Source organism: Muntiacus reevesi, chromosome 5 (assembly GCF_963930625.1).
Source record: "Muntiacus reevesi chromosome 5, mMunRee1.1, whole genome shotgun sequence".
In the NCBI taxonomy this organism is placed as follows: Eukaryota; Metazoa; Chordata; class Mammalia; order Artiodactyla; family Cervidae; genus Muntiacus; species Muntiacus reevesi.
The window spans coordinates 75,822,289-75,840,630 of NC_089253.1; the positions used below are offsets into that span (position 1 = coordinate 75,822,289).

Below are 18,342 nucleotides of genomic sequence, written 5' to 3' on the forward strand. Positions count from 1 at the left end.
AAAGCAATTCCCTGGCAGTCCCATGATTTGGATTCTGCACTTTCACTGCTGAGGGCCCGGGTTTCAATCCCTGGTCTGGGAACTAAGATCCTACAAGCCATGAGGCACAGCCAAAAATAAATAAATAAACAATAATAAAAACGGAAAACAAAAACCTGAAAAGCTATGTATACTCCTTTATTAATTATAGCATTATTTACAATAGCCAAGATATGAAAACAACCTAAGTACCCATAAATGGATGACGAATAATATATGCAATGGAATATTATTCAGCCATTAACAAAGAATTAAATTCTGCTATTTTCAGAATATGAATGGATCCTGAGAGCACTTTGCTCAGTGAATTAAGTAAGATACAGATAAATACTGTATGACCTCTCTTACATGTAGAATCTAAAAAAAAAATTTTTTTTTTTTTTTAAAAAACCCCAACTTCATAGATACAGAGAAATGATTGGTGGTTGTCAGAGGCAGGGAGTACAGGATGGGAGAAATGCGTAAACTATTTTTTTTTAGTTAATTGAACAAAAAAAATTTGCTAATTAGACAACATACTTCTAGATAATCCATGGGTCAAAGAAGACTTCACAAGTTAGAAAATATTTAAAACTGAACGAAAATATATTAAAAATTCTGAGATGAAGTCAAAATAGTGCTTAAAGAAAAACTCACAGCTTTAAATATTTACACTAGACGAAGTCTAGTCAGTGACTTGTTATGTACCTTAAGAAAAAAACAAAAAAGACCAAAGTAAACCCAAGCAAAGTATAAGAAAGGATAAAGAGTAGAAATCAATGAAATTAAAAACAATTAAGAAAAAGCAACAAAGCCAAAAGGTGGTTCTTTGAGAACAGATCAACAAACAATGAACTCCTACCTAGATTGATCAAGAAAAACAGAAATTCCCAGTATGAGAATAAAAATGAAATTACCACTACAGCTCCTACAGACATTAAAAGATAGAAAAGACTATATTATAAATAATCTCATGTCCACAAATCTTTGAAAGTACAACTTATCTAAAAGACACAAAATGAAACCCAAACTGTGAATAGCCCTATGTTTATTAAAGAAATGAGCTATAAAAAAAGCTTCCCACAAAAAAAATCTTCAGGCTCAGATAGTTTCACAAATTAATTCCATAAATCTAATAATGAAAAAGAGGATAGTTAGAACTGGATTATTAAAAAGTCACCTTTAATAGCAAAAGGAATAACGTTCAAGGGTCAACATTACACAGGTTAAAAGCAATAAACTATAAAGAAACAGGAAATCAGCTCTGATGAAGTTCACTTCTTCTTCCCTTTTGAAGGCTTGGCAAATAAAGCTGGGTCAATCTGCCCCTTTGCCAGTCCCCTGACAGAGAAGAGCCTCGCCGCCCGCTCCTGCAGAGTGCCCCCACACTTCAGTCCCCGGGCCATGAGTTCACACTTGAGCTTCTCCAAGCCCAGCAACTCCATTTCCGCAACAGAATTGATTGCCAGTAAATCTAAAGTTTCCTGACTGTTATCCTGAGAAAAAGAAAAAAAAAAGAGAGAGAGAAATTTTAAGTAAGTCCATTCCTTTGTCTCTAATTAAAACTTTCTTCAACTGTCATTGACATCCTATTTTTCAAGAAATTTTCATTTAATATGCCGTATCTTACTACTGAATGCTAATAATCATGTTATTCTATGCACGTTCTCAATTCAAGTAAACATTAATTTTTTATCTATATACTTAGAAACAGGTATTCAGAACAACATAAGTTATAAGATTCCAAAACAGAAAAATCTTAATATGAACATAACTTTTCTTTTTTGACTTATCCAGTAAAAATTCAAACAGCAAAACATACTTCACCTACCTCACCTACCCTTCCCACTATGACTGAAGAAAAAAGCAGCAACCTATAAAGCTTCATTTTAATGAGAATCCTATGCCTATGAATCTACTGATATTAACCCCATCATCTTTTTAAAAAATATTTATTTGGCTGCATCAAATCTCAGTTGTCAGACATGGGACCTTCAACACAGTGACGTGAGGGATCTAGTTCCCTGACCAGGGATGGAATTCAGGCCCCTGCCCTGGAAGCGTGGAGTCTTAGCCACTGAACCACAGGGGAAGTTCCCCAACCCCATAATCTTAAGCTTTCTATTCTAATCGAATAATCATGATTGTCAAAGTTCTCACTTAAATAACTTGACAAATTTAAATGCTGTTCAAAAGACCTGCAAATGTTCTATCAACCAAGTAACTTTATAGACTTACACAAAATTAAATATTTCTAATGACGGATGCTCTGCCAAGAATGAAAGTGTTCATCTAGGGTTTTTTGGGGTTTTTTGCTGCACTGAGTCTTCATTGCAGCACATCGGCTTTCTCTAGTTGTGGTGCCAAGGGTTTAGTTGCCCCCAGGCGTCTGTGTTCTTAGTTCCCCAACCAGGGACTGAACCCACATCCCCTGCATTGGAAGGGGGATTCTTAACCACTGGACCACCAGGGAAGTCCCTCACCTAGGAGTTTTTTAAAAAACATATTCAGTTCAGTTCAGTCGCTCAGTCGTGTCTGACTCTTTGCAACCCCGTGGACTGCGGTATGCCAGGCATCCCTGTCCATCACCAACTCCCGGAGCTTGCTCAAACTCATATCCATCGAATCAGTGATGTCATCCAACCATCTCATCCTCTGTTATCCCCTTCTCCTCCCGCCTTCAACCCTTCCCAGCATCAGGGTCTTTTCAAATGAGTCAGTTCTTCCCATCAGGTGGCCAAAGTATTGGAGCTTCAGCATCAGTCCTTCCGGTGAATATTCAGGACCGATTTCCTTTAAGATTGACTGACTGGATCTCCTTGTAGTCCAAGGAATTCTCAAGAGCCTTCTGCAACACCACAGTTCAAAAGCATCAATTCTTCAGTGCTCAGCTTTCTTTATGGTCCAACTCTCACATTCATACATGACTACTGGAAAAACCACAGCTTTGACTAGACAGACCTTTTTGTCGGCATATTCAAAAGATAATAACTCTCTCAAAAACAAAAAAACAAAAAAACTCTCTCAAAGTTAAGTTGTTTTAAAAAAAAAATAATGAACAACTCTATATATAGATTCTTTATCTTTTTTTTTTAAAGGTTATTTTGTTAGATTTCTAGAGTGAATCTTGACTTCTTTATATAAGGCCAAATCTTAACCCACCATGTGTCTTTAGAGAATCACACATGGTTGCACAGAATTATTATGAATACAACAGTTACAACTACATCAAGAACAAAATTTCCACAGTTAAAAGCTCAAAGATCGAAAGTCAAATCAGGTTTTATTCTATTTTCCTTTTTCTAAGACTTTGCTCAGGATAAACTCCTAGCATGTATGAATTACATAAAAGCTGACATTCTTATTAACTCCAAAGATGGTATGAGGGTCAATTTAAAGCCCTTAGCTCAAAAAATTTCACTATCTCCCCTAGAAAGAGCAATATATGCATTTCTGCTTATTTCCTGGGAGTAGGGAAGGTGCTTTAAATAAATAATGGTAAGCTTTGTGTTTATCAAAGGAAGCCAAGTCAGGTTTCATCTGTCCTAAAAAAGAAATCATTAGACTGAAAAACAAACGTTAAAAGATTTTTGCTGGAAGTCAGTCCACTGAAGACAGCAAGTAACTATTTAAGGGAAAGCATGAATAATGAAAATAAGTTTTTAAAAAGCTGAGTGTAGGGCTTAAGATTTAATGATAAATTTAAAAGGAACTGCTCCTCTTCTGCAGGAAAGGTCTTCACGTCCAACTGACAACTGTGTTCAAACAGTAACTGATCTGAGAAAGAAAAACTAACAAGAAATGTAGTGATAGGAAAATGAGCACATTTCATCAAATCTAAAAGTGACATCTATCATAATATGCCTTACTACTGCCTATATTACTAAGAAAGAATAAATAATATCAAGTAAACTGTAACGTGATGTATATCCAAACTCAGAGATACTAAAATGTGGAAAATGTGCATCTTAGAATTGATGAAATATAGAACCAAGGATACCACCTAGTGGCAAAATACCACCAATTCCACAGCTTAAAAACAAAAAATCCAAGGATTTTTCTTTTGGGGGGTGGGGGAGGGGGGAGACACGACAAGCTTCACTATCATCAACTACTGATTATTAAACAAGCCTTTCCACTGAGCAGCTGATGGGGAAAAGCACATGTTTTCATTTTAATGACCTACTGCAGAGATTAAATTGACTTGGCTTTAACATGGAACTCTGCTCAGTGTTATGTGGCAGCCTGGATTGGGGGGGGGGGGGGATGGATACATGTATATGTACGGTTGAGTCCCTCTGTTGCTCTCCTAAACTTATCAAAAACTGTTAATCGAGTATACCCCAATACAAAATAAAAGGTTTAAGGAAAAAAAACTGACTTGGCTTTAGACATCGACTCCTAAAATTTACTTACCATGTTTCCTGACTGGCTGGCCTCCAGCTTGGCAACGGCAATGTTTTGCCTATCTTCTCCAGGTGCTCCCTTGGCAGCTCTTTCCCCATCAGTCATTTCTTTTGTTTCTTGCTCGGTATTCTGGCCAACTCCAGCTGCTTCCTTTTCTAAGGGTTCTTTACCCTCTGCCTCCTTTTTCTCCCGGGTGTTCTCTGTTTCTACACACCTCCTCCTTTCCGTGTACTCCTGGGTAGGTGTCTCCCCCAGCTCAGCACGCAAGTCTTCTGAAATACTGTTCCCAGAGTCAGTCAAAAGGCTCTGTAGTTTTTCTGATGATCTACAGTCTGAACTCAATACTCTTGCCTGCTGAGAACTACTAGGAATTTCAGCTGCCATGTCAACTCTATCACAGCCATTTTGAGAAACATGAAAGCTCATTCCAGAAGTACTAGGTGCTTCTTCACTGTCGTCATCAGAGTTCTCAGAGCTGGACCCCTCTGCAGTACCAAGTCCTTCCATGCCCATCCTATCAGAAAGTGACAGAAAGATTTAATGCCATTTATAGCTTTACCTTTAAAAAAAAAAAGAGGGAGAGTGCTGCAGTTAGTCCAGGAAGCAGACTCTGAATAAGGATATCTGCTTGTTTGAGATGGAGATGGCGAGTAGGTAAGTTTCAGAACAAGATATCCCAAAGGTATAAACAGAAGGAAAAAAAAAATTCAGTGAGACTGAGAGCAACATTCCAAAGATCCTAATGATCTCTCTTTAAAACATGTGACTCTCTTTAATTGATTTTGCTTAAAGCCTTTTTTCCTACTATTGTATGAATTTTAACTGTTGGAAATTAGATAAAATAATGAACAGTTAAAAGAAAATCCAGTTTTATTCATAATCACCCAAAACTGGAAACTACCCAAATGTCTAACAACTAAAGAATGGATAAACAGGTTGTGATACAGCCATACCAGGCAACATACTTGCCAGTAGAAAGGAATGAACTACTGATACATATAACACCATCTATGGGTCTCAAAAGCATTATGCTAAGTGAAAAAAGAAGGCCCAGCCCTTCCTATAACAATGAAGGGCTGTGTCTTCTGGAAGTGTCTATGTTAATCTACCTCTTGGAACTAAATGTAATCAGCTACTTAGTCACTGAAACACTGAAGACAGGAGTAAGAGGCAGGGTGAGGGGAAGGGCTCTTGGCTAATACCTCCATTATCTAGCAGACAGTTTTAAGTTATAAGCATGGGTCTGTATGTGCATTTTTGTAAGGTACCTAAGTTTACTGTACACAAGGTACACTATTTTACAACATCGAGGCTTTCTAGATGTCCAGAGGTGAAAATGTGTGATAAAAAGTGGAGCTGCTGAATTAACCAACCTGTAAATATCTGTTATAATTGATTAAACAAACAAAAAACATCTTGAACATGGATTAAACCGTCTCTGAGGAATATATGCCAGGACTTGTTCATTTAGGATGGCAGCCCAGGACAGAAGGGAGGGATGTACATGGATGTGTTCATATTTATATTTTGATGATAACCATTAATGTGTGAAGCACAAGCTGGAATCAAGATTGCCAGGAGAAATATCAATAACCTCAGATACGCAGATGATATCAGCCTTATGGCAGAAAGCAAAGAAGATCTAAAGAGTCTCTTGATGAAAGTGAAAGAGGAGAGTGAAAAAGTTGGCTTAAAACTCTCAACATTCAGAAAACTACGATCATGGCATCTCGTCCCATCACTTCAAAGCAAATAGATGGGGAAATAATGGAAACAGTGACAGACTTCATTTTGGGGGGCTCCAAAATCACTGCAGATAGTGACTGCAGCCATGAAATTAAAAGACGCTCGCTCCTTGGAAGAAAAGCTATGAGCAACCTAGACAGCATATTTAAAAGCAGAGATTACTTTACCAACAAAGGTCCGTCTAGTCAAAGCTGTGGTTTTTCCAGTGGTCATGTATGGATGTGAGAGTTGGACTATAAAGAAAGCTAAGCACTGAAGAATTGATGCTTTTGAACTGTGGTGTTGGAGAAGACTCTTGACAGTCCCTTGAACTACAAGGAGATCCAACCAGTCCATCCTAAAGGAAATCAGTCCTGAATATTCATTGGAAGGACTGATGCTGAAGCTGAAATTCCAATACTTTGGCCACCTGATGGGAAGAACTGACTCATTTGAAAAGACCCTGACGCTGGGAAAGGCTGAAGGCAGGAGGAGAAGGGGATGACAGAGGATGAGATGGTTGGATGGCATCACCAACTCAATGGATATGAGTTTGAGTAGGCTCCACGAGTTGGTGATGGACAAGGAAACCTGGGTGTACTGCAGTCCATGGGGTCACAAAGAGTCAGACAGGACTGAGCGACTGAACTGATTGATGTGTGTTCATCTCCTGGCTGTATTATAGGAATGCACTCTTAAGTAATTCAGTGGAAACATACTTCCTTGCTAATACTTTAATAGTTTAGATCTGATAATGAATGCTCTTAGAAGCAGTAAAAAAAAATTAAAAACAGAGACACAAAAAGCTATATGACATTCTAGAAAAGATGAAACCATAGGAATAAACATCAGGCTAGTGATCAGTGGTTGCCAGGGGTGGTGGGGGGGGGAGGAAAATTAAGTGCAAAAGGACACAAGGGAACTTCTGAGGCTGACAAAAATATTCTACAGCTTGATTTTGGTGATGCTTATGTAATTATGTAGTATAAACTTTTCAAAACTTGTAGAACTGTTTAAAAAGGGTGAATTTTACTGTATATAAATTATATATCAATAAACCTGGCTTAAAAAAAGAGACCCACAGGAAATACCATTACCTTTTCTCTCAGGAACATTTAATTTCCATTTCAGAAAAAACACAAAAAATTCTATGCTGGACTGAGTTAAATAGTGTTTAGTTAATGATTACCTTTCTATCCCCAGAGGGGAAGCCAACAAACAAGCCAAGATCCAACTCAACTTATCATCACCTAGAACCTGGCCCAAGAGAACGAAGCTGGTAACCAGAGGACCAATGGGAAGGGAGGAGGAGCCAAGAGTAAAAGGGGTAAGAAAAAGCACTGCTGTGCATTTCACCCACAAGCGCAAAAGTGGTGGAGAGAGGTCTGGAAAGGTGACCAAAGACCTCAGTGATGACTATGAAAAACCAGAGAAAACAGAACAACTTGGAAACTAAAATCATGGCTTCCCTCTGGAATTTTGAAAGTTACCTCTTTCAACACCTAATAGTAAGTCAAGTATAAAGCTACTTCTTGTGTGATTTTTCACTGAAGGCAAACTGTCCCTTAGACTCTATTAATGGCACTTCTGGCAGAAACCATTACTAATGTGTATAATGTGAGAATCGCTGAAACCTGATCTGAAACACTCTGGAAAATTTATGAGCTTCCATTAGATTTTACTTAAAAGTGTGTTTATATCAGATAAGACAAGGAAGAAATATAGTAGGTAAGTTTCAGAACAAGATATTCTAGAGGAATAAACAGAAAGAAAAAAATATTTTTCTTCAGTCCTCAAAGATCTATTTGGAATGAAAATGAACATACTTACCAAAAGCATTTCCTTTTCCCTGCACTAGCTCCTCCGTCTGTTTTTGATGTGTTTGGCCGTTTCCGACTCTCACCAATTTCTGCCGATACCATCTTGCTAGAGGCAGCCTGCATGCCTAGCCACAAATTTTAACAACTCAGTTTCTACTATCAGGACTAAGTTTAATTAAAGAATTTATAAATAATCTGGATTGCAAAAAGAGCCATAATCTAAAGCTCTAGATTTAAATTTCTTAGCATACCAAAATTTAATCCAGTTAAAATGAGACTAATCTTAAATTTACAGATTTAAAATAAGCATTTTGACTCTTGAACCAGATTTTTAAAGCACCATGTCCAATCTGTAACTTTGAAGCTTACATTCATTCCTAACACTCCTCAAACCTAATAATTCACCCCTTTATGCCCCTTATTTGCATACAACTATCTTTCTCCTATTATATTATAACCCTTTTGATGGAAAAGATTCCTCCTTATCCAACTGAATATACAATAGTCCTAGCATAATGCTTTTGATGCTAAAACATAAAAGCTAAGAATAATCATTCCCATTAAAAACCATTTAATAAAAAGGGGACCTAAAACTGAAAGCAAATATGTGGGAGTTTTGGTATCTCCTGAAGACTTAGCTTATTCCCAGGAAGCACAAAAAGCATTCTTACCTGGGGCCCATGAGCCCCCAGAGCTCAGGGATCAACTATGTCAAATGTTGTGTGGATATGTGGGTTTTTCCCCTCCGTGTAGTAAGGCATACTGTGTTCATTACTGAGCGGAGAAATTTCATAGCTTCATCAGACTCTCACAAGTCTGTAACCTAAGAAGGGTCAAGAACTGCCCTTGGTGTGGAACATCCTGGCTTCCAGGATGCCTGCGGCTGGCACTAAGGAACCCCCCTCCTCACCTTTGAGGACAGAGTCCTCCAGGCGCTCAGCCATCTCATGGCACTGCTGCTGGTAGTCGGGGCTGGAGAAGCAATGCCTGGGTTCTGCAAGCTTCCGCTGCAGTCGTTCCAGGCGCTTTTGCTCCTTTTCAGCTTCTCGCTCGGCTTGTTGTTTTACCCATTCAGCCATTCTGGGGACAGGAAAGAGGAGATGTAACTAAACAGCTAAATTATACACACAGACTTTTATATAGATAACACCCCACTTATACAAATTATTGCACTCTTATTCACACTGTGGTAGTCCCTCAGAAAGGTGTGCCATGCTTACTAGCATATTGTTACGGACTTGACTAAAACCCAAAGCTAATTATTCAATCATGAAAAAGGTTAAGTCTGGTAACAACAAATTAGAGCATAAGTATTTTAAGTTTACATTTCTGATATGTGTGGTGTGTGTGCCATCACTAATGACAGAAAACTACATCTCTTTAAAAAACAAAACAGGTGGGCATCTTACGCTTTTTCATGATTGACATCTCGTAATCTCCTTCCACTAAGATCCCGGCAAGCCTCTCGATTGGTTGTCTTTTCAATCTGAGCACCGAGTGCTCGGAGCATTGAGCCAAAACCTAAACAAATACATTTGGAGAAAGCAGGTTAAAAAGTATTCAAGGATGGTCAGTTCTAATGAGGAGTATGAAACTGGAGCCTATTATATAGAGTGAAGTAAGTCAGAAAGAAAAACACCAATACAGTATATTAATGCATATATATGGAATTTAGAAAGATGGTAATGATGACCCTAAATACAAGATAGCAAAAAAGACAAAGAGAGAGAGAACAGACTTTTGGACTCTGTGGGAGAAGGCAAGGGTGGGGTGATTTGACAGAATAGTATTGAAACATGTATATTAGTATATGTGAAATAGATGACCAGTCCAAGTTCGATCCAAGAAACAGGGCACTCAAAGCCAGTGCACTGGGACAACCCAAAGCAATGGGATGGGGAGGGCGGGTGTTCAGGACTGGTGGACACATGTATACCCGTGGCTGATTCAGTCGCTGTATGGCAAAAACCAACACAATACTGTAAAGTAATTAGCCTCCAATTAAAATAAATAAATAACTTTTTAAAAAAAGTATTCAAGGACGGACAAAAGCCGAACTTGTGAAAAGAGTATTATTATATTATAAGATTATCATAAAAGTAAAGGTGATCTCTATTTTCTTTTTGGTTTTAAAGGAAATGCACATCAATATTCTAACCCAGGTAGCAAAGGTAAGAATACTGATAAACATGATTCAATCTTGTGCTTTTCACACTTTCTCTTATACTTCTGCAATATTGTATCTGCACCACTGGGATATTTTAGAGGGCTATACCTAGTGACAGAAATCCCAAAATTCCACAATTAGGAATTTTAAATTATATGATGAGATTTTGCAATAAAGCAATTTTAAGCTGTCACTGGCTGACGCAACAAGCTTCATATTGACAGAATTTCAAGCAGCAGGATGACTGTAATCTGAGATGTTAGTTCTTTGAAAACCAAACCGAGTTACCACAGATTTTGAGAAAGCCTAAGAATTATATGTTAGTCCATCAGGAGATATACCAAGAACTGTTCATATTCAGTTTTTGCTTTTAGTTTTTTTTTCTCTAAGATGAGTTACTACAACCAGGACCTTAATCTACCTCAATCTGTAAACAGCTGTATTTCATAAAGTGATGTCAGACTTCCCGTGGAACTAGAATAACCAAACAAAATGCTGAGAACAGCAAAAGGAGATTTGATTGCTCTAACACTCATCAGCAAACTGGACAGAACAGCCAGCATCTCTCTTCATCTAATTCTCCCCAAAGACTGAGCGCCTAGGGTGCCTAAGAGTGATCTGGCCGGGCTGGAGAAAGTGGGAATTTTATCATACTGTATCTTTCCCAAAAAAATAAAAGAGAAAATATTCAAAGCTAGGTAAATTAACAAAGGACTTCATAAGACAAATCAAGGCTGGTACACTACAGAGACCAAGGAGTTTGTTAATTTAATATATCTGGCTACAGAATGCAGATATGTTACTACTAAGCCGTCAACACTCACGTCCTACCTCCTTTTCCACCACGAAGTCTGGGTTCCAAACTATAAACAGCTCCATGCTGCACTGTGTCACTGGTGTTAACGAGTGATCCATTGCACTTCACAAAGAAGCATTCCTCTGGAACAACCTAGAGACAAGTGAGGGGTTCTTTCAATGCTGTTTATGAGACAAGTTTTTTTGCAGGAAGGGACCTAGCTTATTTTTTATTATTTCAATTACAAAGAGATAGTAGATGTGATCAGTTAATATCTGCTGAAATGAAAAAAATGAAAACCACTAAAAGAAAAAAGTCATTTTATATGATGTATTCTAGGTACAACTTTTTCCTAATACTTACCTAATCATGATATAAAGAACTTTTTGCCTCTTAGGTGAAAATTAAAACTGCTCTTTCTCATTCTCTAATAGGAAATAGGAGTCAACGTGGAAGATTACAGGGGCTCAGATCTAGTAACTCTGACGGTCCCATTTCCTCTGACTTTTAAAAATATTACCAAGTTGAACATTGAGTGGCCCCAAATTTAAAAGTGACATCTTGAAAAGTGTAGATAGGGATAAGAAGAGGGGAGAGGAGGAGACAAAAATATGGTTTTTAATATACTTACATAAGCTTTAACAGTTTTAGAATCAGTTGGCAGTTGGTAATTAATCTCTTCTGCCAGTGTCTCCCTGAGTTCCAGCCAATCAATGAAGAAGCCTACATACCCCTCCAAACCCACTCTGTATTTCAAAAAAACTCTCAGATCAAGTGATGAAAAGAAAATATAAATACCCTAAGGTTTTCTAAACAAGTTTCTTTTTCTTTTTTAGCCGCAACACTTGGCACGCAGGATCTTGGCTCTCAACCAGAGATCAAACCCACACCCTCTGCAGTGGAAGCTCAAAGTCTTAAGCACTGGACTGCCAGGGAAGTCCCTAAACAAGTTTCTGATGCCATAAAATAACACAACAGAGGAGTATTGTCCAAAGTTACATGAACTTATAGGAGGTTATATAAGAGGTTGACAATTAAATCTGCAACATGAAGAATAAAGAGATACAAATAGAAAGGAAAAAGGCATTTCTGGCACCTTCCTGAAGTGGAAACTATGAACATTCATTCTGAGGCACATCACACAGCTATTTTAATGGGACCCATTCCTTCACTCAGCTGCCTACTATGAGCGTGGTACTTTTCAAGTGTTGGAATACTACCATGAATACCACAGTGAATGCAAATCCTGCCTCATGATGCTTATATTCTAGTGGGGGAAGACAAATTATGAACAAACATGTATTATGTTTGATATAATTATATAATTGACAAATTGTATATTATGTCAAGTGGTGATATGCAGGGTAAAGGGGATTAAGATATGTGGATAGGTGTGGTGGTAATCTAGTTAATCTATATGGTCAGTCAGAGAAAGCAGAGAATTTAAGAAAGTGGGAGAATAAACCATACGGTGGTCTGGGGGAACAGCATTCCAGAGGCAACAGCAAATGCAAAGACTGCAACAGAGATGCGCTTAGAGTATTCAAGGAGGAGCAACACAGCCGGCAGGGCTGGAATGAAGTTCACAAGGGGAGTGATGAGGCCTTCAAGACCATTATAAGGACTCTGGATGGTTCTCTGAATAAAACTATTGTAGAGTTTTGAACAAACTTGAGATCAGAGTCAAGCTCTTAAAGGATCACTCTGTTAAACTGTAAAAATAAGATTACAGAAGCAGAGAGATCATTGGGAAGCTACTGTGATAATACAGGTGAGACATTTCTATGTGTACCAGGGCAGTAGCAGCAGAGTGGAAGAGAAATATGAGATTCTGAGGACACGCTGGACGAAAATGCTAACGCTCTAGTGAAGGGATGAGCTCAATGGAGAAATCAGATTCCAAAAATTTGGTTTGACAAATGGAAAAATAGAGTTGCCACCTATTAAGAGGGAAGGGGATATCTGAAGGAGAAAATCAGTCAAATTTCGGATATTTTGGTGTGAGATGTTTATTACACAAGCAGATGGAGATGCCGAGTAGACCAGGTGCTATACAAGTCTGGAGTTTGGGGAAGAAGTCTGTGCTGAAGTTTTACACTTGAAAGCTACCAGCACACTGAAGGTACTGAAAGCCATGAGTATGGACAAGAAACCACTGGGATGACGGAGGGGCTCCTGCACCATGACAGTTCAGGGTGACGAGGACGAAGCAGCGAGAGAGACTGGAAAGGAGGGGCCAGCGAGATGGAAGAGAACTGAGGGTGTCATCTGCCCAAGTGAGAGAAGTGCACTAAGGCGGGAATGGTCAACCGTGCAAACTGAGGCCCACAGGCCAAGCAAGACGGAAACCAGAAACTGATCGTGATACGGCCACACAGAAGCTACTGACCAGCATGACACGGAGCTGTTGAAGTGATGGGAACAGAAAAGCTGAACCAGAGCGGGTTCTAAAGAAGAAGAGCTTTATGTTCAAGTATATTTTTTTTAATCAAGAAAATCAGAGAAAATAAAGCGATAGCTGGAAGGGATGTCGGCTCATGTTTGCACATTGGTAGGAATGAGCCAATAAAAAGGGAAAATACAGGGGAGAAAGCACTAATGCTAAATAAGTCTGTCAGTAGGTGAGAAGGAGGGGTTACCTACAAAGTAGAAGATAACTGCAAATTACTTATAAAATAATGACAGTTCATCCATAGTAACACACAAGAAGGCTGAATATACAGCAGGTACCTACCAGAGGCACTGCTGTGAGGAGAGGAACATTCTCTCCTTACTGCTTGAATACAAAGTTTGTTCTTGAGATGGAATAAGTCTTGGAGACTTAGAGAGAGAGGATGTGAGAGAGTAATCTAGGAGAGTGAAAGAGTGATGAACTGAGCAGTGCCTCTCAATCCTTTTCATACCACGGTAAACACAAATAATATCTGGATGACACCCTGGGGAAAGTGAGTAAAGTTACTAAGGATGGGTTGAGATTCTGGGCATCCCCAGGTTCTGTCCAGCTGCCCAAGGTCTAGCGGGATCAATACTCTCAGCAGTCCTGCAATCCAGCAGCTTTCTCTAATCCAAATGCAATTACAGTAGAATTGCCAAGCAGCACTAAGGCTGGCATATGTGACTTTGTCATGAGACTGCTTTATGTGATTAGTTCCCCTACCAGGGTCACTGCCTAGATGCCAGTCAAAATAGGTGGAGAGTTGCATTTAAACTGACTGACATTTTCCCAGGCAAATATGGTACCGGGAGAGAAGGGAAAGGGAACTCAGGCCATACACAAGTATGTGATTAACATGAAGGATTATTCTTGTCTATAAAATCCTGTTTAAAAAGCTGTAAAAATTAAATAAGACAAGTAATACACCTTCTATATATTTAATGTTTATAAATTAAGAGCCACGTTAGTTTAACATTTTGTATATCCAATGAGTATGGTATTTCTAAAATCCTAAATAACTTCAAAAAACTTTAATATGCAGGCAGAAAGATTATATATCATACTTCATTTCTGAATAGAACCACTTAATCAGACAACTGATTACCAAAACTGCATTTTTCTACTTAAGATTCTTGTCAATTTTCTAGTAGAAAAAAAAAATTTAGAATCAATTTAACTGTTTTTAACCTTTATAAGGCATTTCGAGCACAAAGTATTATGTGTCTTGGGCCAATCAGCCAAGGCCACCAGAGAAAAACATGTAGTCCAACAAAATCAAATTTCTTGACTCACTACAACAAGAGGGGGACTGCACACCAGAGGAATCATGAGGTGTCTCACCAACAAATAAAAAGATACAGTTATAGGATTGGGGGCAAGGATGGGATTTAGGTAAAATTTAAATGAAAAATATTTTAAAAGGCTCACAATAAAGCAGGGCTGTGTGTATCAGGGTCAATACTAGATCTAGTCTGTGAAGGAGATCCAGGCTCCTGTTTCCTCGGAAACTACAAAGTTAAGATAAATGTGCAATGTTGTGTCTGCTGCTGCTAAGTCACTTCAGTCGTGTCCGACTCTGTGTGATCCCACAGAGAGCAGCCCACCAAGCTCCCCTGTCCCTGGGATTCTCCAGGCAAGAATACTGGAGTGGGTTGCCATTTCCTTCTCCAATGTGTGAAAGTGAGAAGTGAAAGTGAAGTCACTCAGTCATGTCCAACTCTTAGCGACCCCATGGATTGCAGCCTATCAGGCTCCTCCATCCATGGGATTTTCCAGGCAAGAGTACTGAAGCAGGGTGCCATTGCCTTCTCCGAATGTTGTGTTTAGAAACACCTAATTTGAAGCTCCACACCTGGAAATTAAGAATGCTTCTCTACATCAAAGGGACTTAGATTCTCAAGGCAAGAGTGGGATGCTTCTTACTGATAAAACTTCAAACAGCAGTTTACTCATAATCTATGATTCTCAAGGTAAGGTTTCAAAAAGAATGAAAAGGAAGTAGACTTTCAAGGAAAACATTTTGACATTTTACCACTGCACCATGTCCTTGGGAGAAACACTGTTTCTTATTGACTTTGCAGCTGGCTATATCTATGTCTGTTATCCCAGCCTAATGAACAGCTGGGCTGATATTTTACTTCTTCAGGGAGAGCTAACACCAACTTTATCATGTGTCAGAATAGTTTTGTTTTAAAAGGCACAGGTGTGAAACTGCCCTATTTTTATTCATGCCAGTATCTCATCAAATGCCCTTTTATAAGTTTTGTGTTTTTGTTCATACTTATTATGGCCATGTTTCTTAAAGTATCTGACTGAATTCATTCATTCATATTTCTCGCTTCTTATTTTACATTTTTTCCAAGACTCCTCATAATTAAGGTCTAAATTTTTCTGGTCCCACTCTGGATCAACTGTCAAAGAGTTTGAAAACTGTACTCATGAGATAAGAGTTATTTTCAAAGATATTGAAATCCAACTATTTTGAAAAATATTTCCCCATTCAGATAGCAAACTGATGGAAACTATCAGTTCTGACAGCAGTTAAACTGGACTGAAGTACAGGGAAAAAAAAGGGAAACTGAAAAACTACACGATTTGCAAATACACATTGCTTCTTCATGGAACCAGTCCAAGTAAAGATGTGGTTTAGACTTCAGTGTTAACATATGTTTAGCTCATAAATAACAACCAGAGAAAGTCTAGGGAAACACAGAGGAGGTGTGCTTATAAAGAAAAACAGAGTAAGAGGTTAAATGTCAAAATTAAAATTAGATTCAAGAAGAGCATCTAATTCTTTAAATAACATAATAGGTTTAATATCTTATAATTGGTAAGAGCTTGCTTACTTCATAATTAAGTAAACTACACATGTGTAACTTTATGTTTTTGAAAAATACGCCTGGACAAATAAGAGCATCTTATTTGTCTAAACGTCTAAATGACAGGCCCTGAGAATCACGCTCTCGACAGGGCCTATGTGAGTGCTTGGCCACGACCAGTGACCAGAAGAATCCATTTCCTTCCCAATCATCCTTTGGATATGACATACTTCTCTAGGTTGGAGCTAACAGGGCTGTTAGCAATGGACAAAAATGCACGTCACATTAACTGTAGAGTGAACGTAAGGAGTGAAAGTGAAGTCGCTCAGTCCTGTCCGACTCTTTGCGACCCCTTGAACTATAGCCCACCAGGCTCCTCCGTCCATGGGATTTTCCAGGCAAGAATACTGGAGTGGGTTGCCATTTCCTGCTCTAGAAGATCTTCCCGACCCGGGGATTGAACCCGAGTCTCCCGCATTGTAGGCAAACGCTTTACCATCTGAGTCACCAAGGAAGTGAGCCTTGAAAATCTTCTGGGTCAGATGCCTCATTTACGGAAGAAGAGAATAATACCAAAGGGTATTCTGTTAGTCCAGACTGAGGGCCAGACAACAGCGCCTGTGAGCAGAAGGGTTTTTCTCCCTTCTCTGAGACAAAACCATCACAAAACAAAAGCGACGTAAGGCCTCTTCCGTTTGAAGGCATCTTCAAACTGAGGAACCCTCAGCCTCAAAAACTGAAAACCCCAAAGAACAGACGTGCCCCCCGACAGACCCTCACCACACCTATTCCTGCCCCTGTCCTCCTCTGTCCTCTTCTTTGCAGAAACCACAAACCTCACCTGGTCTTCGCACTGTCGACGGATAAATTCTCGTACGGAGCACGGGGCCGAACCACACCACACCGCCTTGCACCCGAAGCCAGGGCCCCGAAGCCACACCAGCGCCGCCGTCTCCGCCATCTCACCCAGTCGCGGAACCTGGACACTCCCAAAAGCGCTAAGAACCGCCACACCCGGCGTATCTTGATGACGTAAGCGCGCTCATCCAGCGCCCCTCCCCTCACGTTTCGCCGGCACCGCCCCTCCCCTGGGGACAGTCACGTGACCTGAAGCAGCGGAGCAAAGCTGATTGGGGGAGGGGAACAGGAAGGGCCTGGCAGAGGCCGATAAGAAGGCAGAGCAGCGGGGCGAGGCGTTGCTAAGAGAAGTTGCTAGGGCGGGGCTCGAGGGACTCTCTATAAAAGGCTGGCCCGGGGGTAGGTTTCCAGCGTTCTGGCCGTAAGCGATAAGAAGGTAGCTAAGTGCTTTCTTGTGCCTCAAGCTTTGGCCCTTTCCGCCTATCTGTGTAGTTATTTTTGGGTCGCAGGGAGTCGTGCCCTGAGGAGGCGCTGCTCCCTGGGGGCTTGAGAGGGGAAGCTGCAGTCGCGGAAGCGGTTTTGGTGGGCTGCTTCCTCGGCTCTGGGGAGCTCCCCCGACTCTAGGGGCAAGGGAAACGGAGGTGGGGAGGTTTCTAAACAACAGCTCTGGGCGGGTTTTTCCTCCAGGTTTACCAAGCCTCCTCTTCCTTTGCGGAAACTGCCAGCCTCTCGGTTTCTGCCAGCCACGCTCAGTTTATTCGTATTTCCGCCTGTTTGCGCTCTGCGTTATCTTCACTTCAGCTCGGTTTTCAAAATATTTCACAGCAAGTGGGCCCTTGTGAAAGGCAGTGGCAGGAGTGACGCTTATAGTGATGCTGCTCTGAAAAACCCTGCCATAACTTTTATTCAGCACCATGGAAACACACTCGCACATATTTGCATAATCTAACTTTAAGGCTCTGGGAATCTGAAGAAGTCCCTTAATGTTTAATATGCTGAGGTTATGGTATTTATAAAATCCTGAACAATTTAAAAGCCACGAGATAGGAGGGTTTTTAGGAGATATCTGTATCTGTTAAACACGATTGTATCAGCCCACAGAATCGAATTCTCTGCGTCTCAGATCTTTAGCAAATGAAACTCTGCTGAAGGGAAAGCAACGAAAAATTCAGAAATCATTTTAACTTGCGGTATGAACAACAGAATTTCAAGACCTCTGAAGTTATAGTTTCCGTTGTCTTTATTTCACTTTCACAGGAAGAAAAATGAGAAAGGGCCTCCATGGGAATGCCAGGAGA

The 18,342-nt window shown here is 39.8% G+C and overlaps 1 protein-coding gene across 1 annotated transcript; it reads right to left on the reverse strand.

Annotated features, from left to right (window-relative positions):
- Positions 1 to 1,183: 1,183 nt before the first annotated feature.
- On the reverse strand, positions 1,184 to 17,190 carry SDE2 (SDE2 telomere maintenance homolog). Its single transcript, XM_065935550.1, has 7 exons — positions 17,028 to 17,190; positions 10,969 to 11,086; positions 9,380 to 9,491; positions 8,881 to 9,050; positions 7,981 to 8,095; positions 4,435 to 4,939; positions 1,184 to 1,514 (listed from the first exon to the last, which is right to left on the reverse strand). The coding sequence occupies exons 1-7, from the start codon at positions 17,145 to 17,147 to the stop codon at positions 1,293 to 1,295; spliced, it is 1,362 nt and encodes a 453-aa protein (XP_065791622.1). The 5' UTR covers positions 17,148 to 17,190; the 3' UTR covers positions 1,184 to 1,292.
- Between the last annotated feature and the right edge of the window lie 1,152 nt (positions 17,191 to 18,342).